Below are 21533 nucleotides of genomic sequence, written 5' to 3' on the forward strand. Positions count from 1 at the left end.
AACATCCGCCGTCCTCCACTCCGCCCAGCTCTATGGTTCCGGAGGTTCCGCTTCTCTACTTCCGGTCTGGAGGGCGGAAGTGGGTGAGGGTCGCCGGTGGGTGGAAAGTGATGTGAGGAGTACAAAGATGGCGGAGTGAGTGCGCAGCTCCTGAGGACGGGTGAGTGGCCCCCCGACACCCCGGAGAGGGCGGGGCTGGGGACTCCGGGTGAGACTGTCATAGGCGGGGCCACCTGTCACAGGGCTGGGGGGAGGCGGGGCCACCTGTCACAGGGCTGGTGACAGGTGTATGGGGGGAGGGGAACTCACCTGACAGGACTGTCATACTGATCCCTCCCACTTCACCCCTCCCCCCCCATACTGATCCCTCCCACTTCACCCCTCCCCCATCATACTGACCCCTCCCCCTATCACCTGTCATAATGATCCTCCCACTTCACCCCTCCCCCATCATACTGACCCCTCCCCCATCACCTGTCATACTGATCCCTCCCACTTCACCCCTCCCCCATCATACTGACCCCTCCCCCTATCACCTGTCATAATGATCCTCCCACTTCACCCCTCCCCCATCATACTGACCCCTCCCCCATCACCTGTCATACTGATCCCTCCCACTTCACCCCTCCCCCATCATACTGACCCCTCCCCCTATCACCTGTCATAATGATCCTCCCACTTCACCCCTCCCCCATCATACTGACCCCTCCCCCATCACCTGTCATACTGATCCCTCCCACTTCACCCCTCCCCCATCATACTGACCCCTCCCCCATCACCTGTCATACTGATCCTCCCACTTCACCCCTCCCCCATCATACTGACCCCTCCCCCATCACCTGTCATACTGATCCCTCCCACTTCACCCCTCCCCCCATCATACTGATCCCTCCCCCATCACCTGTCATACTGATCCCTCCCACTTCACCCCTCCCCCATCATACTGACCCCTCCCCCTATCACCTGTCATAATGATCCTCCCACTTCACCCCTCCCCCATCATACTGACCCCTCCCCCATCACCTGTCATACTGATCCCTCCCACTTCACCCCTCCCCCCATCATACTGATCCCTCCCCCATCACCTGTCATACTGATCCCTCCCACTTCACCCCTCCCCCATCATACTGACCCCTCCCCCTATCACCTGTCATAATGATCCTCCCACTTCACCCCTCCCCCATCATACTGACCCCTCCCCCATCACCTGTCATACTGATCCCTCCCACTTCACCCCTCCCCCATCATACTGACCCCTCCCCCTATCACCTGTCATAATGATCCTCCCACTTCACCCCTCCCCCATCATACTGACCCCTCCCCCATCACCTGTCATACTGATCCCTCCCACTTCACCCCTCCCCCCATCATACTGATCCCTCCCCCATCACCTGTCATACTGATCCCTCCCACTTCACCCCTCCCCCATCATACTGACCCCTCCCCCTATCACCTGTCATAATGATCCTCCCACTTCACCCCTCCCCCATCATACTGACCCCTCCCCCATCACCTGTCATACTGATCCCTCCCACTTCACCCCTCCCCCCATCATACTGATCCCTCCCCCATCACCTGTCATACTGATCCCTCCCACTTCACCCCTCCCCCATCATACTGACCCCTCCCCCTATCACCTGTCATAATGATCCTCCCACTTCACCCCTCCCCCATCATACTGACCCCTCCCCCATCACCTGTCATACTGATCCCTCCCACTTCACCCCTCCCCCATCATACTGACCCCTCCCCCTATCACCTGTCATAATGATCCTCCCACTTCACCCCTCCCCCATCATACTGACCCCTCCCCCATCACCTGTCATACTGATCCCTCCCACTTCACCCCTCCCCCCATCATACTGATCCCTCCCCCATCACCTGTCATACTGATCCCTCCCACTTCACCCCTCCCCCATCATACTGACCCCTCCCCCTATCACCTGTCATAATGATCCTCCCACTTCACCCCTCCCCCATCATACTGACCCCTCCCCCATCACCTGTCATACTGATCCCTCCCACTTCACCCCTCCCCCATCATACTGACCCCTCCCCCTATCACCTGTCATAATGATCCTCCCACTTCACCCCTCCCCCATCATACTGACCCCTCCCCCATCACCTGTCATACTGATCCCTCCCACTTCACCCCTCCCCCCATCATACTGATCCCTCCCCCATCACCTGTCATACTGATCCCTCCCACTTCACCCCTCCCCCATCATACTGATCCCTCCCCCATCACCTGTCATACTGATCCCTCCCACTTCACCCCTCCCCCCATCACCTGTGATACTGATCCCTCCCACTTCACCCCTCCCCCATCCTACTGATCCCTCCCACTTCACCCCTCCCCCCATCACCTGTCATACTGATCCCTCCCCCCTTCACCCCTCCCCCCATCACCTGTCATACTGATCCCTCCCCCATCACCCCTCCCCCCATCACCTGTCATACTGATCCCTCCCCCATCACCTGTCATACTGATCCCTCCCACTTCACCCCCCCCATCACCTGTCATACTGATCCCTCCCCCATCACCTGTCATACTGATCCCTCCCCCATCACCTGTCATACTGATCCCTCCCCCATCACCCCTCCCCCATCACCTGTCATACTGATCCCTCCCCCATCACCTGTCATACTGATCCCTCCCCCTTCACCTGTCATACTGATCCCTCCCACTTCACCCCTCCCCCCATCACCTGTCATACTGATCCCTCCCCCCATCACCCCTCCCCCATCACCTGTCATACTGATCCCTCCCCCATCACCTGTCATACTGATCCCTCCCACTTCACCCCTCCCCCATCACCTGTCATACTGATCCCCCCCATCACCTGTCATACTGATCCCTCCCCCATCACCCCTCCCCCCCATCACCTGTCATACTGATCCCTCCCCCATCACCTGTCATACTGATCCCTCCCACTTCACCCCTCCCCCATCACCTGTCATACTGATCCCCCCCATCACCTGTCATACTGATCCCTCCCCCCTCACCCCTCCCCCCCATCACCTGTCATACTGATCCCTCCCCCATCACCTGTCATACTGATCCCTCCCACTTCACCCCTCCCCCATCACCTGTCATACTGATCCCCCCCATCACCTGTCATACTGATCCCTCCCACTTCACCCCTCCCCCCTATCACCTGTCATACTGATCCCTCCCCCATCACCTGTCATACTGATCCCTCCCACTTCACCCCTCCCCCATCATACTGATCCCGCCCACTTCACCCCTCCCCCCATCACCTGTCATACTGATCTCCCCCACTGCCGCTCCTTCATTGTCCAATCAGCTGGCTGAAGGATGGAGCAGTAATTTAGCAGCCATCTTTTCTGCTAAATTAAGGAGGGAGGGGCGGCACCTTCAGCTCTGGGAGGAGGGAGGGGCGGCACCTTCAGCTCTGGGAGGAGGGAGAGGGGCGGCACCTTCAGCTCTGGGAGGAGGGAGAGGGGCGGCACCTTCAGCTCTGGGAGGAGGGAGAGGGGCGGCACCTTCAGCTCTGGGAGGAGGGAGGGGCGGCACCTTCAGCTCTGGGAGGAGGGAGAGGGGCGGCACCTTCAGCTCTGGGAGGAGGGAGAGGGGCGGCACCTTCAGCTCTGGGAGGAGGGAGAGGGGCGGCACCTTCAGCTCTGGGAGGAGGGGGAGGGGCGGCACCTTCAGCTCTGGGAGGAGGGAGGGGGAGGCACCTTCAGCTCTGGGAGGAGGGAGGGGCGGCACCTTCAGCTCTGGGAGGAGGGAGAGGGGCGGCACCTTCAGCTCTGGGAGGAGGGAGAGGGGCGGCACCTTCAGCTCTGGGAGGAGGGAGAGGGGCGGCACCTTCAGCTCTGGGAGGAGGGAGAGGGGCGGCACCTTCAGCTCTGGGAGGAGGGGGGGGGGCACCTTCAGCTCTGGGAGGAGGGAGAGGGGCGGCACCTTCAGCTCTGGGAGGAGGGAGGGGGAGGGGCGGCACCTTCAGCTCTGGGAGGAGGGAGGGGGGGGCACCTGCAGCTCTGGGAGGAGGGAGGGGGGGCACCTGCAGCTCTGGGAGGAGGGAGGGCACCTTCAGCTCTGGGAGGAGGGAGGGGGGGCACCTTCAGCTCTGGGAGGAGGGAGGGAGGGGCACCTTCAGCTCTGGGAGGAGGGAGGGGCGGCACCTGCAGCTCTGGGAGGAGGGAGGGCACCTTCAGCTCTGGGAGGAGGGAGGGGCACCTGCAGCTCTGGGAGGAGGGGGGGGAGGCACCTTCAGCTCTGGGAGGAGGGAGGGGGGGCACTTGCAGCTCTGGGAGGAGGGAGGGGGGCACCTTCAGCTCTGGGAGGAGGGGGAGGGGCGGCACCTTCAGCTCTGGGAGGAGGGAGGGGGGGCACCTTCAGCTCTGGGAGGAGGGAGGGGGGGGCACCTTCAGCTCTGGGAGGAGGGAGGGGGGGCACCTTCAGCTCTGGGAGGAGGGAGGGGGGGGGCACCTTCAGCTCTGGGAGGAGCGAGGGGGGCACCTTCAGCTCTGGGAGGAGGGAGGGGCGGCACCTTCAGCTCTGGGAGGAGGGGGAGGGGCGGCACCTTCAGCTCTGGGAGGAGGGAGGGGGGCACCTTCAGCTCTGGGAGGAGCGAGGGGGGGCACCTTCAGCTCTGGGAGGAGGGAGGGGGGCACCTTCAGCTCTGGGAGGAGGGAGGGGGGCACCTTCAGCTCTGGGAGGAGGGAGGGGGGGCACCTTCAGCTCTGGGAGGAGGGAGGGGGGCACCTTCAGCTCTGGGAGGAGGGAGGGGGGGCACCTTCAGCTCTGGGAGGAGGGAGGGGGGGCACATTCAGCTCTGGGAGGAGGGAGGGGGAGGCACCTTCAGCTCTGGGAGGAGGGAGGGGGGGCACCTTCAGCTCTGGGAGGAGGGAGGGGGGCACCTGCAGCTCTGGGAGGAGGGAGGGAGGGGCACCTGCAGCTCTGGGAGGAGGGAGGGAGGGGCACCTGCAGCTCTGGGAGGAGGGAGGGGGGGGCACCTTCAGCTCTGGGAGGAGGGAGGGGGGGCACCTGCAGCTCTGGGAGGAGGGAGGGAGGGGCACCTGCAGCTCTGGGAGGAGGGAGGGGGGGGCACCTGCAGCTCTGGGAGGAGGGAGGGAGGGGCACCTGCAGCTCTGGGAGGAGGGAGGGGGGGGGCACCTTCAGCTCTGGGAGGAGGGAGGGGGGCACCTGCAGCTCTAGGAGGAGGGAGGGAGGGGCACCTGCAGCTCTGGGAGGAGGGAGGGGGGGGCACCTTCAGCTCTGGGAGGAGGGCGGGACATAATGGAGATCCAGAAATTATGACATGGACCCGGAGTTCCCCACACTGGAATGGTATTGGCTGAGAGCGGTTCTTGGGAATGATATATTTATATATATATTTATTTCCCCTGATATTTTTCTGCATGTAAGTGGGCGGGCGGCTCAAACACAACAGTGCTGCTTTCATGGGGCGGCGATCTCTCACACTAATGCTGCAGGGGAATTTGTAGCTGTGAAGAGTAATAAAGCTGCAGATAAAAAGAACTCCTCCCCATTGTGGGGCTGATGAATGCAGGGCTGAGCTCAGAATACAGGGCGCGTAGGGGAGCGCGGGACAGGGCGCGTAGGGGAGCGCGGGACAGGGCGCGTAGGGGAGCGCGGGACAGGGCGCGTAGGGGAGCGCGGGACAGGGCGCGTAGGGGAGCGCGGGACAGGGCGCGTAATAGAGCGGGGGACAGGGCGCGGAGGGGATCGCGGGACAGGGTGTGGAGGGGAGCGCGGGACAGGGCGCGGAGGAATGCAGAATCAGGGGTAAAGTAATGGCGAGTGCGGGGGTAAAGTCTCTCTCTCTCTCTCTCTCTCTCTCTCATGATGTAATAAAGTTATTGTTAATTTGAGACTCATTGATCTGATTGGTGGAGAAGACTTTCACTCCCTTCATTTGCTCCGCCCTCATGTGTCATTGTGTGACATCATCGTTCTCTGATTCCAGGATCACACAACCAATGAGCGATCGGTGAGATGGTGAAGGAGATCTGACTCTGTCGTCATGTTGGAGGGATTGGTGGCCTGGGTCCTCAACACCTACCTGGGCAAATATGTCAGCAACCTCAACACACACCAGCTGTCTGTAGCTCTACTGAAAGGTAAAGAACCCCGAAAAACACTTCCTCTGCCCAACGGGAACCCCGAAAAACACTTCCTCTGCCCGACCGAAACCCCGAAAAACACTTCCTCTCCCCGACCGGAACCCCGAAAAACACTTCCTCTGCCCGACCGGAACCCCGAAAAACACTTCCTCTGCCCGACCGGAACCCCGAAAAACACTTCCTCTGCCCAACGGGAACCCCGAAAAACACTTCCTCTCCCCGACCGGAACCCCGAAAAACACTTCCTCTGCCCAACCGGAACCCCGAAAAACACTTCCTCTGCCCAACGGGAACCCCGAAAAACACTTCCTCTGCCCAACGGGAACCCCGAAAAACACTTCCTCTCCCCGACCGGAACCCCGAAAAACACTTCCTCTGCCCAACCGGAACCCCGAAAAACACTTCCTCTGCCCAACCGGAACCCCGAAAAACACTTCCTCTGCCCAACGGGAACCCCGAAAACACTTCCTCTGCCTGACCGGAACCCCGAAAAACACTTCCTCTGCCTGACCGGAACCCCGAAAAACACTTCCTCTGCCCGACCGGAACCCCTGAAAAACACTTCCTCTGCCCGACCGGAACCCCTGAAAAACACTTCCTCTCCCCGACCGGAACCCTGAAAAACACTTCCTCTGCCTGACCGGAACCCCGAAAAACACTTCCTCTCCCCGACCGAAACCCCGAAAAACACTTCCTCTCCCCGACCGGAACCCCGAAAAACACTTCCTCTGCCCAATGGGAACCCCGAAAAACACTTCCTCTGCCCGACCGGAACCCCGAAAACACTTCCTCTGCCCGACCGGAACCCCGAAAAACACTTCCTCTGCCTGACCGGAACCCCGAAAAACACTTCCTCTGCCCAACCGGAACCCCGAAAAACACTTCCTCTGCCCAACCGGAACCCCGAAAAACACTTCCTCTGCCCAACCGGAACCCCGAAAAACACTTCCTCTGCCCGACCGGAACCCCTGAAAAACACTTCCTCTGCCCAACGGGAACCCCGAAAAACACTTCCTCTCCCCGACCGGAACCCCGAAAAACACTTCCTCTGCCCAACGGGAACCCCGAAAACACTTCCTCTGCCCGACCGGAACCCCGAAAACACTTCCTCTGCCCGACCGGAACCCCGAAAAACACTTCCTCTGCCCGACCGGAATCCCGAAAAACACTTCCTCTGCCCGACCGGAACCCCGAAAAACACTTCCTCTGCCTGACCGGAACCCCGAAAAACACTTCCTCTGCCCGACCGGAACCCCGAAAAACACTTCCTCTGCCCGACCGGAACCCCGAAAAACACTTCCTCTGCCTGACCGGAACCCCGAAAAACACTTCCTCTGCCTGACCGGAACCCTGAAAAACACTTCCTCTGCCCGACCGAAACCCTGAAAAACACTTCCTCTCCCCGACCGGAACCCCCGAAAAACACTTCCTCTGCCCGACCGGAACCCCGAAAAACACTTCCTCTCCCCGACCGGAACCCCGAAAAACACTTCCTCTGCCCGACCGGAACCCCGAAAAACACTTCCTCTGCCCGACCGGAACCCCGAAAAACACTTCCTCTGCCCGACCGGAACCCCGAAAAACACTTCCTCTGCCCGACCGGAACCCCGAAAAACACTTCCTCTGCCCGACCGGAACCCCGAAAAACACTTCCTCTGCCCGACCGGAACCCCGAAAAACACTTCCTCTGCCTGACCGGAACCCTGAAAAACACTTCCTCTGCCCGACCGAAACCCTGAAAAAGACTTCCTCTCCCCGGCCGGAACCCCCGAAAAACACTTCCTCTGCCCGACCGGAACCCCGAAAAATACTTCCTCTCCCCGACCGGAACCCTGAAAAACACTTCCTCTGCCCGACCGGAACCCCGAAAAACACTTCCTCTCCCCGACCGGAACCCTGAAAAACACTTCCTCTGCCCGACCGGAACCCCGAAAAACACTTCCTCTGCCTGACCGGAACCCCGAAAAACACTTCCTCTGCCTGACCGGAACCCCGAAAAACACTTCCTCTGCCCGACCGGAACCCTGAAAAAACACTTCCTCTGCCCAACGGGGACCCCGAAAAAACACTTCCTCTGCCCGACCGGAACCCCGAAAAACACTTCCTCTGCCCAACCGGAACCCCGAAAAACACTTCCTCTGCCCAACCGGAACCCTGAAAAACACTTCCTCTGCCCGACCGGAACCCCGAAAAACACTTCCTCTCCCCGACCGGAACCCCGAAAAACACTTCCTCTGCCCGACCGGAACCCCGAAAAACACTTCCTCTGCCCGACCGGAACCCTGAAAAAACACTTCCTCTGCCCGACCGGAACCCCGAAAAACACTTCCTCTGCCCGACCGGAACCCCGAAAAACACTTCCTCTGCCTGACCGGAACCCTGAAAAACACTTCCTCTGCCCGACCGAAACCCTGAAAAAGACTTCCTCTCCCCGGCCGGAACCCCCGAAAAACACTTCCTCTGCCCGACCGGAACCCCGAAAAACACTTCCTCTCCCCGACCGGAACCCTGAAAAACACTTCCTCTGCCCGACCGGAACCCCGAAAAACACTTCCTCTCCCCGACCGGAACCCTGAAAAACACTTCCTCTGCCCGACCGGAACCCCGAAAAACACTTCCTCTGCCTGACCGGAACCCCGAAAAACACTTCCTCTGCCTGACCGGAACCCCGAAAAACACTTCCTCTGCCCGACCGGAACCCTGAAAAAACACTTCCTCTGCCCAACGGGGACCCCCAAAAAAACACTTCCTCTGCCCGACCGGAACCCCGAAAAACACTTCCTCTGCCCAACCGGAACCCCGAAAAACACTTCCTCTGCCCAACTGGAACCCTGAAAAACACTTCCTCTGCCCGAGTGTGGAGTGTGTGAGGAAGGGACATTTATAAACATTGTATCTTTCTGGAGTGAGATGTTTTCTGACACCTGAAGCGGTCTCCTCCCTCCTCCCCCCTCCCTCCATTCCTTCCTTCCTTCCCTTCCTTCCTTCCTTCTTCCCCTCCCTTCCCTTCCTTCCTCCCCTCCCTTCCTCCCTCCCTTCCTTCCTTCCTTCCTTCCTCCCTTCCTTCCTTCCTTCCCTCCCTTCCTTCCTTCCTTCCTTCCCTCCCTTCCTTCCTTCCTTCCTTCCTTCCTTCCTTCCTTCCTTCCTTCCCTCCCCTTCCTTCCTTCCTTCCTTCCTTCCTTCCTTCCTTCCCTCCCCTTCCTTCCCTCCCCTTCCTTCCTTCCTTCCTTCCTTCCCTCCCCTTCCTTCCTTCCTTCCTTCCCTCCCCTTCCTTCCTTCCCTCCCCTTCCTTCCTTCCTTCCTTCCTTCCCTCCCCTTCCTTCCTTCCCTCCCCTTCCTTCCTTCCTTCCTTCCTTCCTTCCCTCCCCTTCCTTCCTTCCTTCCTTCCTTCCTTCCTTCCTTCCTTCCTTCCCTCCCCTTCCTTCCTTCCTTCCCTCCCCTTCCTTCCTTCCTTCCCTCCCCTTCCTTCCTTCCTTCCCTCCCCTTCCTTCCTTCCTTTCCTCCCTCCCTCCTCTTTCTCTCACATTCTATCTGGTAGTCTCTCTCCTCTTGCTGTATTGCGGGTTATATGAGTGTAGATCGGGGATCCTTAAACTACGGCCCTCCAGCTGTTGTAGAGCTACACATCCCTTGAGGCCTTGTAACACACTGACCTTCACAGACATGACTGGGCATGATGGGAATTGTAGTTTGAAGACCCATGGTGTAGACAGAGGATGGAGAGTCGGTGTCGGGAAGTCGGGTGGTGGAGGAGGATGGATGATGGAGGAGGGTCGGGTGATGGAGGAGGGGTCAGGTGATGGAGGAGGGTCGGGTGATGGAGGAGGGTCGGGTGATGGGGGACGATGGAGGAGGGTCGGGTGATGGAGGGGGGTTGGGTGATGGGGGGTGATGGAGGAGGGTCGGGTGATGGAGGGGGGTTGGGTGATGGAGGAGGGTCGGGTGATGGAGGGGGGTCGGGTGATGGAGGAGGATGGGTGATGGAGGGGGGTCGGGTGATGGAGGGGGGTCGGGTGATGGAGGAGGATGGATGATGGAGGAGGGTCGGGTCGGGTGATGGAGGGGGGTCGGGTGATGGAGGGGGGTCGGGTGATGGAGGAGGATGGATGATGGAGGAGGGTCGGGTCGGGTGATGGAGGAGGGTCGGGTGATGGGGGGTGATGGAGGAGGGTCGGGTGATGGAGGAGGGTCGGGTGATGGGGGGTGATGGAGGAGGGTCGGGTTATGGAGGGGGGTTGGGTGATGGGGGGTGATGGAGGAGGGTCGGGTGATGGAGGGGGGTCGGGTGATGGAGGAGGATGGGTGATGGAGGGGGGTCGGGTGATGGAGGGGGGTCGGGTGATGGAGGAGGATGGATGATGGAGGAGGGTCGGGTCGGGTGATGGAGGGGGGTCGGGTGATGGAGGAGGATGGGTGATGGAGGGGGGTCGGGTGATGGAGGGGGGTCGGGTGATGGAGGAGGATGGGTGATGGAGGAGGGTCGGGTCGGGTGATGGAGGGGGGTCGGGTGATGGAGGAGGGTCGGGTGATGGAGGAGGGTCGGGTGATGGAGGAGGATGGGTGATGGGATTCTTCTCTATGTTCTCAGGTGCGGTGGAACTGGAGAACCTCCCACTGAAGAAGGACGCTCTGAGGGAACTGGAACTGCCATTCGAAGTGAAAGCAGGTCAGTAATAACTAGAGAGCCAATGGATGAGGACCAGTAAAAATAATGACCAGACTGGGCACTCAGGGGCCGTCCACACAGGCCGGCACCATGGGGCCCACACAGACTGGGCACCAGGGGGGCCTGATCTGTGCGAGCCCCTTTTTTATTCTCCAGGGTCTCTGCTTTCAAAAAAAATATGTTTGGGGTCCTAAGTAATTTTCTAGCAAAGAAATGCTGATTGTTATTGTATGAGAGAAATGTCGGTGTTGGTTTTGGGGGGTAAACGGGGGGTGATGAGTGTTTAGGAGGGCAGAGAGGATTTTGGTTGTTAAAGTTGAAAATCTAATTTGTTGCGGAATTCCTTTCCTTTCCCAAGTGACTGAACCCCAAGGAAAGTTTTGGCAAATATTGGAAGTTGGGGTTCCCCTTTATGACTCTCACTTTTTGTATAAATTTCAATTCTGTCTTCTTTTAGGTTTTATCGGCAAAATTAGAATCCAGATCCCCTTCTACCGCCCCCACCTGGATCCCTGGGTGATCTCCATCTCCAAGCTTCATCTAATCGGATCTCCGGACAGACAGGAAGACTTCGATGATCTCAAGGAAAAGTTGTTGGAAAAAATTCGCAAAAAAACTCTTCTGAAAGCTTTGGAGGACAAATGGAAGGTATGCGACCTTCTGCGTCACTATTCACCCTGCAGATCCGACATTTCCCATCATCCCCTCCATCATTGTCACTGTGACCAAGAATCAGCCGGAACCCCCCCCCCCCCCAGAGGGAACCCCCTCCCTCCAGAGGGAACCCCCACCTCCCCTCCAGAGGGAACCCCCATCCCCTCCATCATTGTCACTGTGACCAAGAATCAGCCGGAACCCCCCCCCCCCCCAGAGGGAACCCCCTCCCTCCAGAGGGAACCCCCACCTCCCCTCCAGAGGGAACCCCCATCCCCTCCATCATTGTCACTGTGACCAAGAATGAGCCGGAACCCCCCCCCCCCTCCAGAGGGAACCTCCATCCTCCCCAGAATGAACCACCCCTTCTTCTCCTCCCCAGAATGAACCTTGCTCCTCCCCTCCAGAGGGAACCCCCTTCTTCTCCTCCCTCCAGAGGGAACCCCCATTCCCTCCATCATTGTCACTGTGACCAAGAATGAGCCGGAACCCCCATCCTCTCCAGAATTAGCCACCCCCTACCCTCCAGAGGGAACCCCCTCCTCCGTCCTCTCCAGAATGAACCACCCCTTCCCCATCCTCCCCAGAGGACACCCCCCTCCTCCCTCCAGAGGGAACCTCCGTCCTCCCCAGAATGAACCTTGCTCCCCCCCCCCCCAGAGGGAACCCCTCCTCCCTCCAGAGGGAACCTCCGTCCTCCCCAGAATGAACCTTGCTCCTCCCCTCCAGAGGGATCCCCCGTCCTCTCCAGAATGAACCACCCCCTACCCTCCAGAGGGAACCCCCTCCTCCCTCCTCCCCAGAATGAACCACCCCTTCCTCATCCTCCCCAAAGGGTACCCCCTCCTCCCTTCAGAGGAACCTCCGTCCTCTCCAGAATGAACCCCCTCCTCCCCACAATGAAACTTGCTCCTCCCCTCCAGAGGGTACCCCCTCCAGAGAGAACCCCAGTCCTCCCCAGAATGAACCCCCTCCTGCCCGAAATGAAACTTGCTCCTCCCCAGTCTTCCTCCTTCCTTATCCCTGTAAGATCTGCCTAGCCCCTCCCTTCTCCCAATTAGGGGCTCATTTACATTTGATTAAAATTTTTGAAGCAAAGCAAACCCAACATGTGACCCGGTCTGTAAGAAACTATTTTATTTAGTGGGAGGAGCTCTGATTGGCATTCAGAGAGCTTTAAAAAAGCCTCCAATGCCGCATATCGAAGCAAAGTGCGAACTCCCCTGTAACAGGATGACCCGTGACACCCAGAGACTTAGTGAGGATGGGGGATACTCCTGTGTCAGCGTCACTGATAACTCTTGGGTCTGAGTCCACCCTGTGCCCCAACAGTTTTGGCTGAAGTTGCACTGGAAATATTCTGTACAATCAGGAATCTCATTGTGTGTGACATGTCTGTGATGGGAATGATATTCTGTACAATCTGATTGTGTGTGATTTCCCCGCAGAGCGAGCGAGAGCAGAAAGGAGAGTCGTACTGGTACACGGTCACCGCCTCCATCGTCACCAGAATTGTGGATAACATTGAAGTGAGTGACACCTCAGATAGAGAACCGGACCCCAGAAAGAGGAATCCTCTGCAGTCTGGCCGATCCCTGACACTATGAAACGATCCCTGACACTATGAAACGATCCCTGACACTATGAAACGATCCCTGACACTATGAAACGATCCCTGACACTATGAAACGATCCCTGACCATATGAAACGATCCCTGACCATATGAAACGATCCCTGACCATATGAAACGATCCCTGACCATATGAAACGATCCCTGACCATATGAAACGATCCCTGACCATATGAAAAGATCCCTGACCATATGAAAAGATCCCTGACCATATGAAACGATCCCTGACCATATGAAACGATCCCTGACCATATGAAACGATCCCTGACCATATGAAACGATCCCTGACCATATGTAACGATCCCTGACCATATGTAACGATCCCTGACCATATGAAACGATCCCTGACCATATGAAACGATCCCTGACAGTTCTCTCCTCTCTTCTGCTGCAGCTGAAAATTCAGGACGTCCACCTGAGGTTTGAAGACGGCGTCACGGATCCATCCCATCCATTCGCCGCCGGAGTCTGCATTAAAAATGTGTCTGTCCAGAACGCCGCTCATGAGCCTGTAAGTGCAAAATCCGCGCCGTGTTCTGTTCAAATCGGCGCCATTTTTTTGAACATTATATAATTATACTGGTCCGGTGTGACGGGGGTTTTGTCTACTTTTCTTTCCTTCTAGGTGGAGAAATTGATGAGGAAGAAACAACTAGAAGTTGAAGATTTCAGTATCTATTGGGATGTCAGCAGCACTTTATTGGGGGATCTTCCTCCGGCGGAGCTCCAGGTGAGGAGAGGTGTGATTTGTGAACTCCGAGGAGCTGCTGAGGATTTGTGCTTTTCATCCCAGCAAAGTCTCCTATGAGCATTACATATAGAGAGGTACATTGGAGGGGGGTGGTGCATTGGAGGGGGGGTGGTGCATTGGAGGGGGGGTGGTGCATTGGAGGGGGGGTGGTGCATTGGAGGGAGGGTGGTACATTGGAGGGAGGGTGGTACATTGGAGCGGGATGGTACATTGGAGGGAGGGTGGTACATTGGAGGGAGGGTGGTACATTGGAGGGAGGGTGGTGCATTGGAGGGAGGGTGGTGCATTGGAGGGAGGATGGTGCATTGGAGGGGGGGTGGTGCATTGGAGGGAGGGTGGTGCATTGGAGGGGGGGTGGTGCATTGGAGGGGGGAGGGTGGTGCATTGGAGGGGAGAGGGTGGTGCATTGGAGGGGAGAGGGTGGTGCATTGGAGGGGGGGTGGTGCATTGGAGGGGGGCTGGTGCATTGGAGGGAGGGTGGTGCATTGGAGGGAGGGTGGTGCATTGGAGGGAGGGTGGTGCATTGGAGGGGGGTGGGGTGGTGCATTGGAGGGGGGAGGGTGCATTGGAGGGAGGGTGGTACATTGGAGGGAGGGTGGTACATTGGAGCGGGATGGTACATTGGAGGGAGGGTGGTACATTGGAGGGAGGGTGGTGCATTGGAGGGAGGGTGGTGCATTGGAGGGAGGATGGTGCATTGGAGGGGGGGTGGTGCATTGGAGGGAGGGTGGTGCATTGGAGGGAGGGTGGTGCATTGGAGGGAGGGTGGTGCATTGGAGGGGGGGTGGTGCATTGGAGGGGGGGTGGTGCATTGGAGGGGGGAGGGTGGTGCATTGGAGGGGGGAGGGTGGTGCATTGGAGGGGGGGTGGTGCATTGGAGGGGGGGTGGTGCATTGGAGGGGGGATGGTGCATTGGAGGGGTGTGGTACATTGGAGGGGTGTGGTACATTGGAGGGGGGGTGGTGCATTGGAGGGGGGATGGTGCATTGGAGGGGTGTGGTACATTGGAGGGAGGGTGGTGCATTGGAGGGGGGGTGGTGCATTGGAGGGCCAGATGCTCTACTGTGCCCCCTCTATTAGGAGGGCCCGATGCTCCCCTTCTCCTGTCCCCCTCTATTAGGAGGGCCGGATGCTCCGCCATCTGCTGTGTCCCCTCTTTTAGGAGGGCCCGATGCTCCCCCATCTGCTGTGCCCCCTCTATTAGGAGGGCCCGATGCTCCCCCATCTGCTGTGCCCCCTCTATTAGGAGGGCCCTATGCTCCCCCATCTGCTGTGTCCCCCTCTATTAGGAGGGTCCGATGCTCCCCCATCTGCTGTGCCCCCTCTATTAGGAGGGCCCTATGCTCCGCCATCTGCTGTGTCCCCTCTATTAGGAGGGCCCTATGCTCCCCCATCTGCTGTGTCCCCTCTGTTAGGAGGGTCCGATGCTCCCCCATCTGCTGTGCCCCCTCTATTAGGAGGACCCGATGCTCCCCCATCTGCTGTGCCCCCTCTATTAGGAGGGCCCTATGCTCCCCCATCTGCTGTGTCCCCTCTGTTAGGAGGGTCCGATGCTCCCCCATCTGCTGTGCCCCCTCTATTAGGAGGGCCCAATGCTCCGCCATCTGCTGTGTCCCCTCTATTAGGAGGGCCCTATGCTCCCCCATCTGCTGTGTCCCCTCTGTTAGGAGGGTCCGATGCTCCCCCATCTGCTGTGCCCCCTCTATTAGGAGGACCCGATGCTCCCCCATCTACTGTGTCCCCTCTATTAGGAGGGCCCGATGCTCCCCCCCATCTACTGTGTCCCCTCTTTTAGGAGGGCCCGATGCTCCCCCATCTGCTGTGTCCCCCTCTATTAGGAGGGCCCGATGCTCCCCCCCATCTGCTGTGTCCCCCTCTTTTAGGAGGGCCCCTTTTAGACACTTTATCTAGTAGAGGGGCTGGAATTGGAAGTTCATGGGGAAGTCTGTCAATGGGGTAAAATGGGAGCTGAATGCACCGGAAGGTAAGATCCATCTACAGGAGAAGTATAGGCAAAGCTTTTTGGCCATACTTCTATGGATCACAGGAGTGCAGTTCGGTCTGAATTCCTGTGGTCCGCTGAAGTCACAGAGCCTCTCCCCCCTCTGAAAAGTTGCTGACCATATGGTTGGTATCCGCCCAGAAGCCTAGACCGGCTGGACCTGATCAGCTGTGGGTCAGTGACCATTCGGCTGCGGGTCAGTGGAGGGTTGGCGGTGGTCAGTTGTGGGTCGGCGGCGGGTCAGTGGAGGGTCGGCTGCGGGTCAGTGGAGGGTAGGCTGCAGGTCAGTGGGCGGACGGCCCCGGGTCAGTGGAGGGTCGGCGGCGGGTCAGTGGAGGGTCGGCGGCGGGTCAGTGGAGGGTAGGCTGCGGGTCAGTTGGCGGACGGCCCCGGGTCAGTGGAGGGTCGGCGGCGGGTCAGTGGAGGTTTGGCTGTGGGTCAGTGGGCGGTCGGCGGCGGGTCAGTGGAGGGTCGGCGGCGGGTCAGTGGAGGTTCGGCTGTGGGTCAGTGGGCGGTCGGCGGAGGGTCAGCTGCGGGTCAGTGGAGGGTCGGCTGCGGGTCAGTGGAGGGTCAGTGGAGGGTCGGCTGTGGGTCAGTGGAGGGTCGGCTGTGGGTCAGTGGAGGGTCGGCTGTGGGTCAGTGGAGGGTCGGCTGCGGGTCGGCGGCGGGTCAGTGGAGGGTCGGCTGCGGGTCAGTGGAGGGTCGTCTGCGGGTCAGTGGAGGGTCGGCTGCGGGTCAGTGGAGGTTCGGCTGCGGGTCAGTGGAGGTTCGGCTGCGGGTCAGTGGAGGTTCGGCTGCGGGTCAGTGGAGGTTCGGCTGCGGGTCAGTGGAGGGTCGGCTGCGGGTCAGTGGAGGTTCGGCTGCGGGTCAGTGGGCGGACGGCCCCGGGTCAGTGGAGGGTCGGCTGCGGGTCAGTGGAGGGTCGGCTGCGGGTCAGTGGAGGGTCGGCTGCGGGTCAGTGGAGGGTCGGCTGTGGGTCAGTGGAGGGTCGGCTGCGGGTCGGCGGCGGGTCAGTGGAGGGTCGGCTGCGGGTCAGTGGAGGGTCGGCTGCGGGTCAGTGGAGGGTCGGCTGCGGGTCAGTGGAGGGTCGGCTGCGGGTCAGTGGAGGGTCGGCTGTGGGTCAGTGGAGGGTCGGCTGCGGGTCAGTGGAGGGTCGGCTGTGGGTCAGTGGAGGGTCGGCTGCGGGTCGGCGGCGGGTCAGTGGAGGGTCGGCTGCGGGTCAGTGGAGGGTCGGCTGCGGGTCAGTGGAGGGTCGGCTGCGGGTCAGTGGAGGTTCGGCTGTGGGTCAGTGGAGGGTCGGCTGTGGGTCAGTGGAGGGTCGGCTGTGGGTCAGTGGAGGGTCGTCTGCGGGTCAGTGGAGGGTCGGCTGCGGGTCAGTGGAGGGTCGGGCCCGATGCTCCCCTTCTCCTGTCCCCCTCTTTTAGGAGGGCCCGATGCTCCCCCATCTGCTGTGCCCCCTCTATTAGGAGGGCCCTATGCTCCCCCATCTGCTGTGTCCCCTCTGTTAGGAGGGTCCGATGCTCCCCCATCTGCTGTGCCCCCTCTATTAGGAGGACCCGATGCTCCCCCATCTACTGTGTCCCCTCTATTAGGAGGGCCCGATGCTCCCCCATCTGCTGTGTCCCCCTCTATTAGGAGGGCCCGATGCTCCCCCCCATCTGCTGTGTCCCCCTCTTTTAGGAGGGCCCGATGCTCCCCCCCATCTGCTGTGTCCCCCTCTATTAGGAGGGCCCGATGCTCCCCCATCTGCTGTGTCCCCCTCTATTAGGAGGGCCCGATGCTCCCCCCCATCTGCTGTGTCCCCCTCTATTAGGAGGGCCCGATGCTCCCCCATCTGCTGTGTCCCCCTCTTTTAGGAGGGCCCGATGCTCCCCCATCTGCTGTGTCCCCCTCTATTAGGAGGGCCCGATGCTCCCCCCCATCTGCTGTGTCCCCCTCTTTTAGGAGGGCCCCTTTTAGACACTTTATCTAGTAGAGGGACTGGAATTGGAAGTTCATGGGGAAGTCTGTCAATGGGGTAAAATGGGAGCTGAATGCACCGGAAGGTAAGATCCATCTACAGGAGAAGTATAGGCAAAGCTTTTTGGCCATACTTCTATGGATCACAGGAGTGCAGTTCGGTCTGAATTCCTGTGGTCCGCTGAAGTCACAGAGCCTCTCACCCCTCTGAAAAGTTGCTGACCATATGGTTGGTATCCGCCCAGAAGCCTAGACCGGCTGGACCTGATCAGCTGTGGGTCAGTGACCATTCGGCTGCGGGTCAGTGGAGGGTTGGCGGTGGTCAGTTGTGGGTCGGCGGCGGGTCAGTGGAGGGTCGGCTGCGGGTCAGTGGAGGGTAGGCTGCAGGTCAGTGGGCGGACGGCCCCGGGTCAGTGGAGGGTCGGCGGCGGGTCAGTGGAGGGTCGGCGGCGGGTCAGTGGAGGGTAGGCTGCGGGTCAGTTGGCGGACGGCCCCGGGTCAGTGGAGGGTCGGCGGCGGGTCAGTGGAGGTTTGGCTGTGGGTCAGTGGGCGGTCGGCGGCGGGTCAGTGGAGGGTCGGCGGCGGGTCAGTGGAGGTTCGGCTGTGGGTCAGTGGGCGGTCGGCGGAGGGTCAGCTGCGGGTCAGTGGAGGGTCGGTGGAGGGTCAGTGGAGGGTCAGTGGAGGGTCGGCTGTGGGTCAGTGGAGGGTCGGCTGTGGGTCAGTGGAGGGTCGGCTGTGGGTCAGTGGAGGGTCGGCTGCGGGTCGGCGGCGGGTCAGTGGAGGGTCGGCTGCGGGTCAGTGGAGGGTCGGCTGCGGGTCAGTGGAGGGTCGGCTGCGGGTCAGTGGAGGGTCGTCTGCGGGTCAGTGGAGGGTCGGCTGCGGGTCAGTGGAGGGTCGGCTGCGGGTCAGTGGAGGGTCGGCTGTGGGTCAGTGGAGGGTCGGCTGCGGGTCAGTGGAGGTTCGGCTGCGGGTCAGTGGAGGTTCGGCTGCGGGTCAGTGGAGGGTCGGCTGCGGGTCAGTGGAGGTTCGGCTGTGGGTCAGTGGGCGGACGGCCCCGGGTCAGTGGAGGGTCGGCTGCGGGTCAGTGGAGGGTCGGCTGTGGGTCAGTGGAGGGTCGGCTGCGGGTCAGTGGAGGGTCGGCTGTGGGTCAGTGGAGGGTCGGCTGCGGGTCGGCGGCGGGTCAGTGGAGGGTCGGCTGCGGGTCAGTGGAGGGTCGGCTGCGGGTCAGTGGAGGGTCGGCTGCGGGTCAGTGGAGGTTCGGCTGTGGGTCAGTGGAGGTTCGGCTGTGGGTCAGTGGGCGGACGGCCCCGGGTCAGTGGAGGGTCGGCTGCGGGTCAGTGGAGGGTCGGCTGTGGGTCAGTGGAGGGTCGGCTGCGGGTCAGTGGAGGGTCGGCTGTGGGTCAGTGGAGGGTCGGCTGCGGGTCGGCGGCGGGTCAGTGGAGGGTCGGCTGCGGGTCAGTGGAGGGTCGGCTGCGGGTCAGTGGAGGTTCGGCTGTGGGTCAGTGGAGGTTCGGCTGTGGGTCAGTGGAGGGTCGTCTGCGGGTCAGTGGAGGGTCGGCTGCGGGTCAGTGGAGGGTCGGCTGCGGGTCAGTGGAGGGTCGGCTGTGGGTCAGTGGAGGGTCGGCTGCGGGTCGGCGGCGGGTCAGTGGAGGGTCGGCTGCGGGTCAGTGGAGGGTCGGCTGCGGGTCAGTGGAGGGTCGGCTGCGGGTCAGTGGAGGGTCGGCTGTGGGTCAGTGGAGGGTCGGCCCCGGGTCAGTGGAGGGTCGGCTGTGGGTCAGTGGAGGTTCGGCTGCGGGTCAGTGGGCGGACGGCCCCGGGTCAGTGGAGGGTCGGCTGCGGGTCAGTGGAGGGTCGGCTGCGGGTCGGCGGCGGGTCAGTGGAGGGTCGTCTGCGGGTCAGTGGAGGGTCGTCTGCGGGTCAGTGGAGGGTCGTCTGCGGGTCAGTGGAGGGTCGTCTGCGGGTCAGTGGAGGGTCGTCTGCGGGTCAGTGGAGGGTCGTCTGCGGGTCAGTGGAGGGTCGGCTGTGGGTCAGTGGAGGGTCGGCTGCGGGTCAGTGGAGGTTCGGCCCCGGGTCAGTGGAGGGTCGTCTGCGGGTCAGTGGAGGGTCGGCTGCGGGTCAGTGGAGGTTCGGCTGTGGGTGAGTGGAGGTTCGGCTGTGGGTCAGTGGAGGGTCGGCTGCGGGTCAGTGGAGGGTCGGCTGTGGGTCAGTGGGCGGACGGCCCCGGGTCAGTGGAGGGTCGGCTGCGGGTCAGTGGAGGGTCGTCTTCGGGTCAGTGGAGGGTCGTCTGCGGGTCAGTGGAGGTTCGGCTGTGGGTCAGTGGGCGGACGGCCCCGGGTCAGTGGAGGGTCGGCTGCGGGTCAGTGGAGGTTCGGCTGCGGGTCAGTGGAGGTTCGGCTGTGGGTCAGTGGGCGGACGGCCCCGGGTCAGTGGAGGGTCGGCTGCGGGTCAGTGGAGGGTCGTCTTCGGGTCAGTGGAGGGTCGGCTGCGGGTCAGTGGAGGGTCGGCTGCGGGTCAGTGGAGGGTCGGCTGCGGGTCAGTGGAGGGTCGTCTGCGGGTCAGTGGAGGGTCGTCTGCGGGTCAGTGGAGGGTCGTCTGCGGGTCAGTGGAGGGTCGGCTGCGGGTCAGTGGAGGGTCGGCTGCGGGTCAGTGGAGGGTCGGCCCCGGGTCAGTGGAGGGTCGGCCCCGGGTCAGTGGAGGGTCGGCCCCGGGTCAGTGGAGGGTCGGCCCCGGGTCAGTGGAGGGTCGTCTGCGGGTCAGTGGAGGGTCGTCTGCGGGTCAGTGGAGGTTCGGCTGTGGGTCAGTGGAGGGTCGGCTGCGGGTCAGTGGAGGGTCGGCCGCGGGTCAGTGGAGGGTCGGCTGCGGGTCAGTGGAGGTCAAATGGGCCTAAGTGTCTAATATGGATGTTATTGGAACAAGCCCAAAGCCCGCCCACATACAACCTCGGCAGCATCAACCTGCTTTAAATTGCTTGTGCACTTTTGCATTCCAGTTTGACTTGTGTGGGAAGAAACGCCTTTGTAGATCAGGCAGATGGGATCCGAGGTGTAACACTGACACACTTTCCTCCTCATTCACTTGATCTGTCAGTGGATTCCCTCTTTTGAATATCCTTTATTTCTTCTCCCGGTATCTTTCTTTCCAGGATGCCATGGATAAAAGCATGGAGAGCCGCCAGCACCAGTACATCCTGGAACCGGTATGCACATCGGCACTACTAAAGAGAAACTGCTCCAAGGAGCCTCTGAGATCGCGACACCAACCGCGGATAGAGTGCGACATTCGTCTGAAGACCATACCGCTCACTTTGTCTCAGGTAGGGCGATCGATATTCCTCTCCTGTTATAATGACAAGGAATACCGGATATGAAGCCGATCACCACTTGTACTGCTCGGTGTGGAGGGCAGACGCTGTCCTAGGCGGGAATGCAGAATCGTGTGTGTATATTTGTGATTCTGCACCGGAGGGCCGCTCTGCTATGGAACGATCCTTAAAGCCTTTGTTAGTGAATAATTGATCCGGTTCCCTTGAAGCATGTTGTACAGCACAGTGCGTGTGCGGTGTCATTTGGCTCCCTGTAATACCTGGCTGATCCTGCCTGGCTATACCCTCCCCCCTCCTGTATGCTGACCACCATATATCGGGGCTGCTGAGCCCTGACACCGTGGTCTGAGTACGATCCTCCATCAGCCACAGCTCTCCTGTGTCTGTCCTGAAATGGGCCCACCCTGTGCTGATGATGAAAGCCTCTGTCAGTA

General features: G+C 60.5%; 1 protein-coding gene across 1 annotated transcript in view; it reads left to right on the forward strand.

The window, feature by feature from the left end:
• Window positions 1-44: 44 nt before the first annotated feature.
• Window positions 45-21533, forward strand: part of VPS13D (vacuolar protein sorting 13 homolog D) — a 335026-nt gene continuing 313537 nt past the window's right edge. Inside the window, exons 1-8 of the mRNA XM_040326719.1 lie at window positions 45-160; window positions 5958-6111; window positions 10703-10780; window positions 11238-11428; window positions 12883-12963; window positions 13460-13576; window positions 13691-13795; window positions 20920-21090. Of these exons, the coding sequence (XP_040182653.1) occupies window positions 6015-6111; window positions 10703-10780; window positions 11238-11428; window positions 12883-12963; window positions 13460-13576; window positions 13691-13795; window positions 20920-21090 (840 nt within the window). The 5' untranslated portion in view covers window positions 45-160; window positions 5958-6014. The remainder of the gene's footprint in view (window positions 161-5957; window positions 6112-10702; window positions 10781-11237; window positions 11429-12882; window positions 12964-13459; window positions 13577-13690; window positions 13796-20919; window positions 21091-21533) is intronic.

This window comes from Rana temporaria, chromosome 10, assembly GCF_905171775.1.
Source record: "Rana temporaria chromosome 10, aRanTem1.1, whole genome shotgun sequence".
Lineage (NCBI taxonomy): Eukaryota > Metazoa > Chordata > Amphibia > Anura > Ranidae > Rana > Rana temporaria.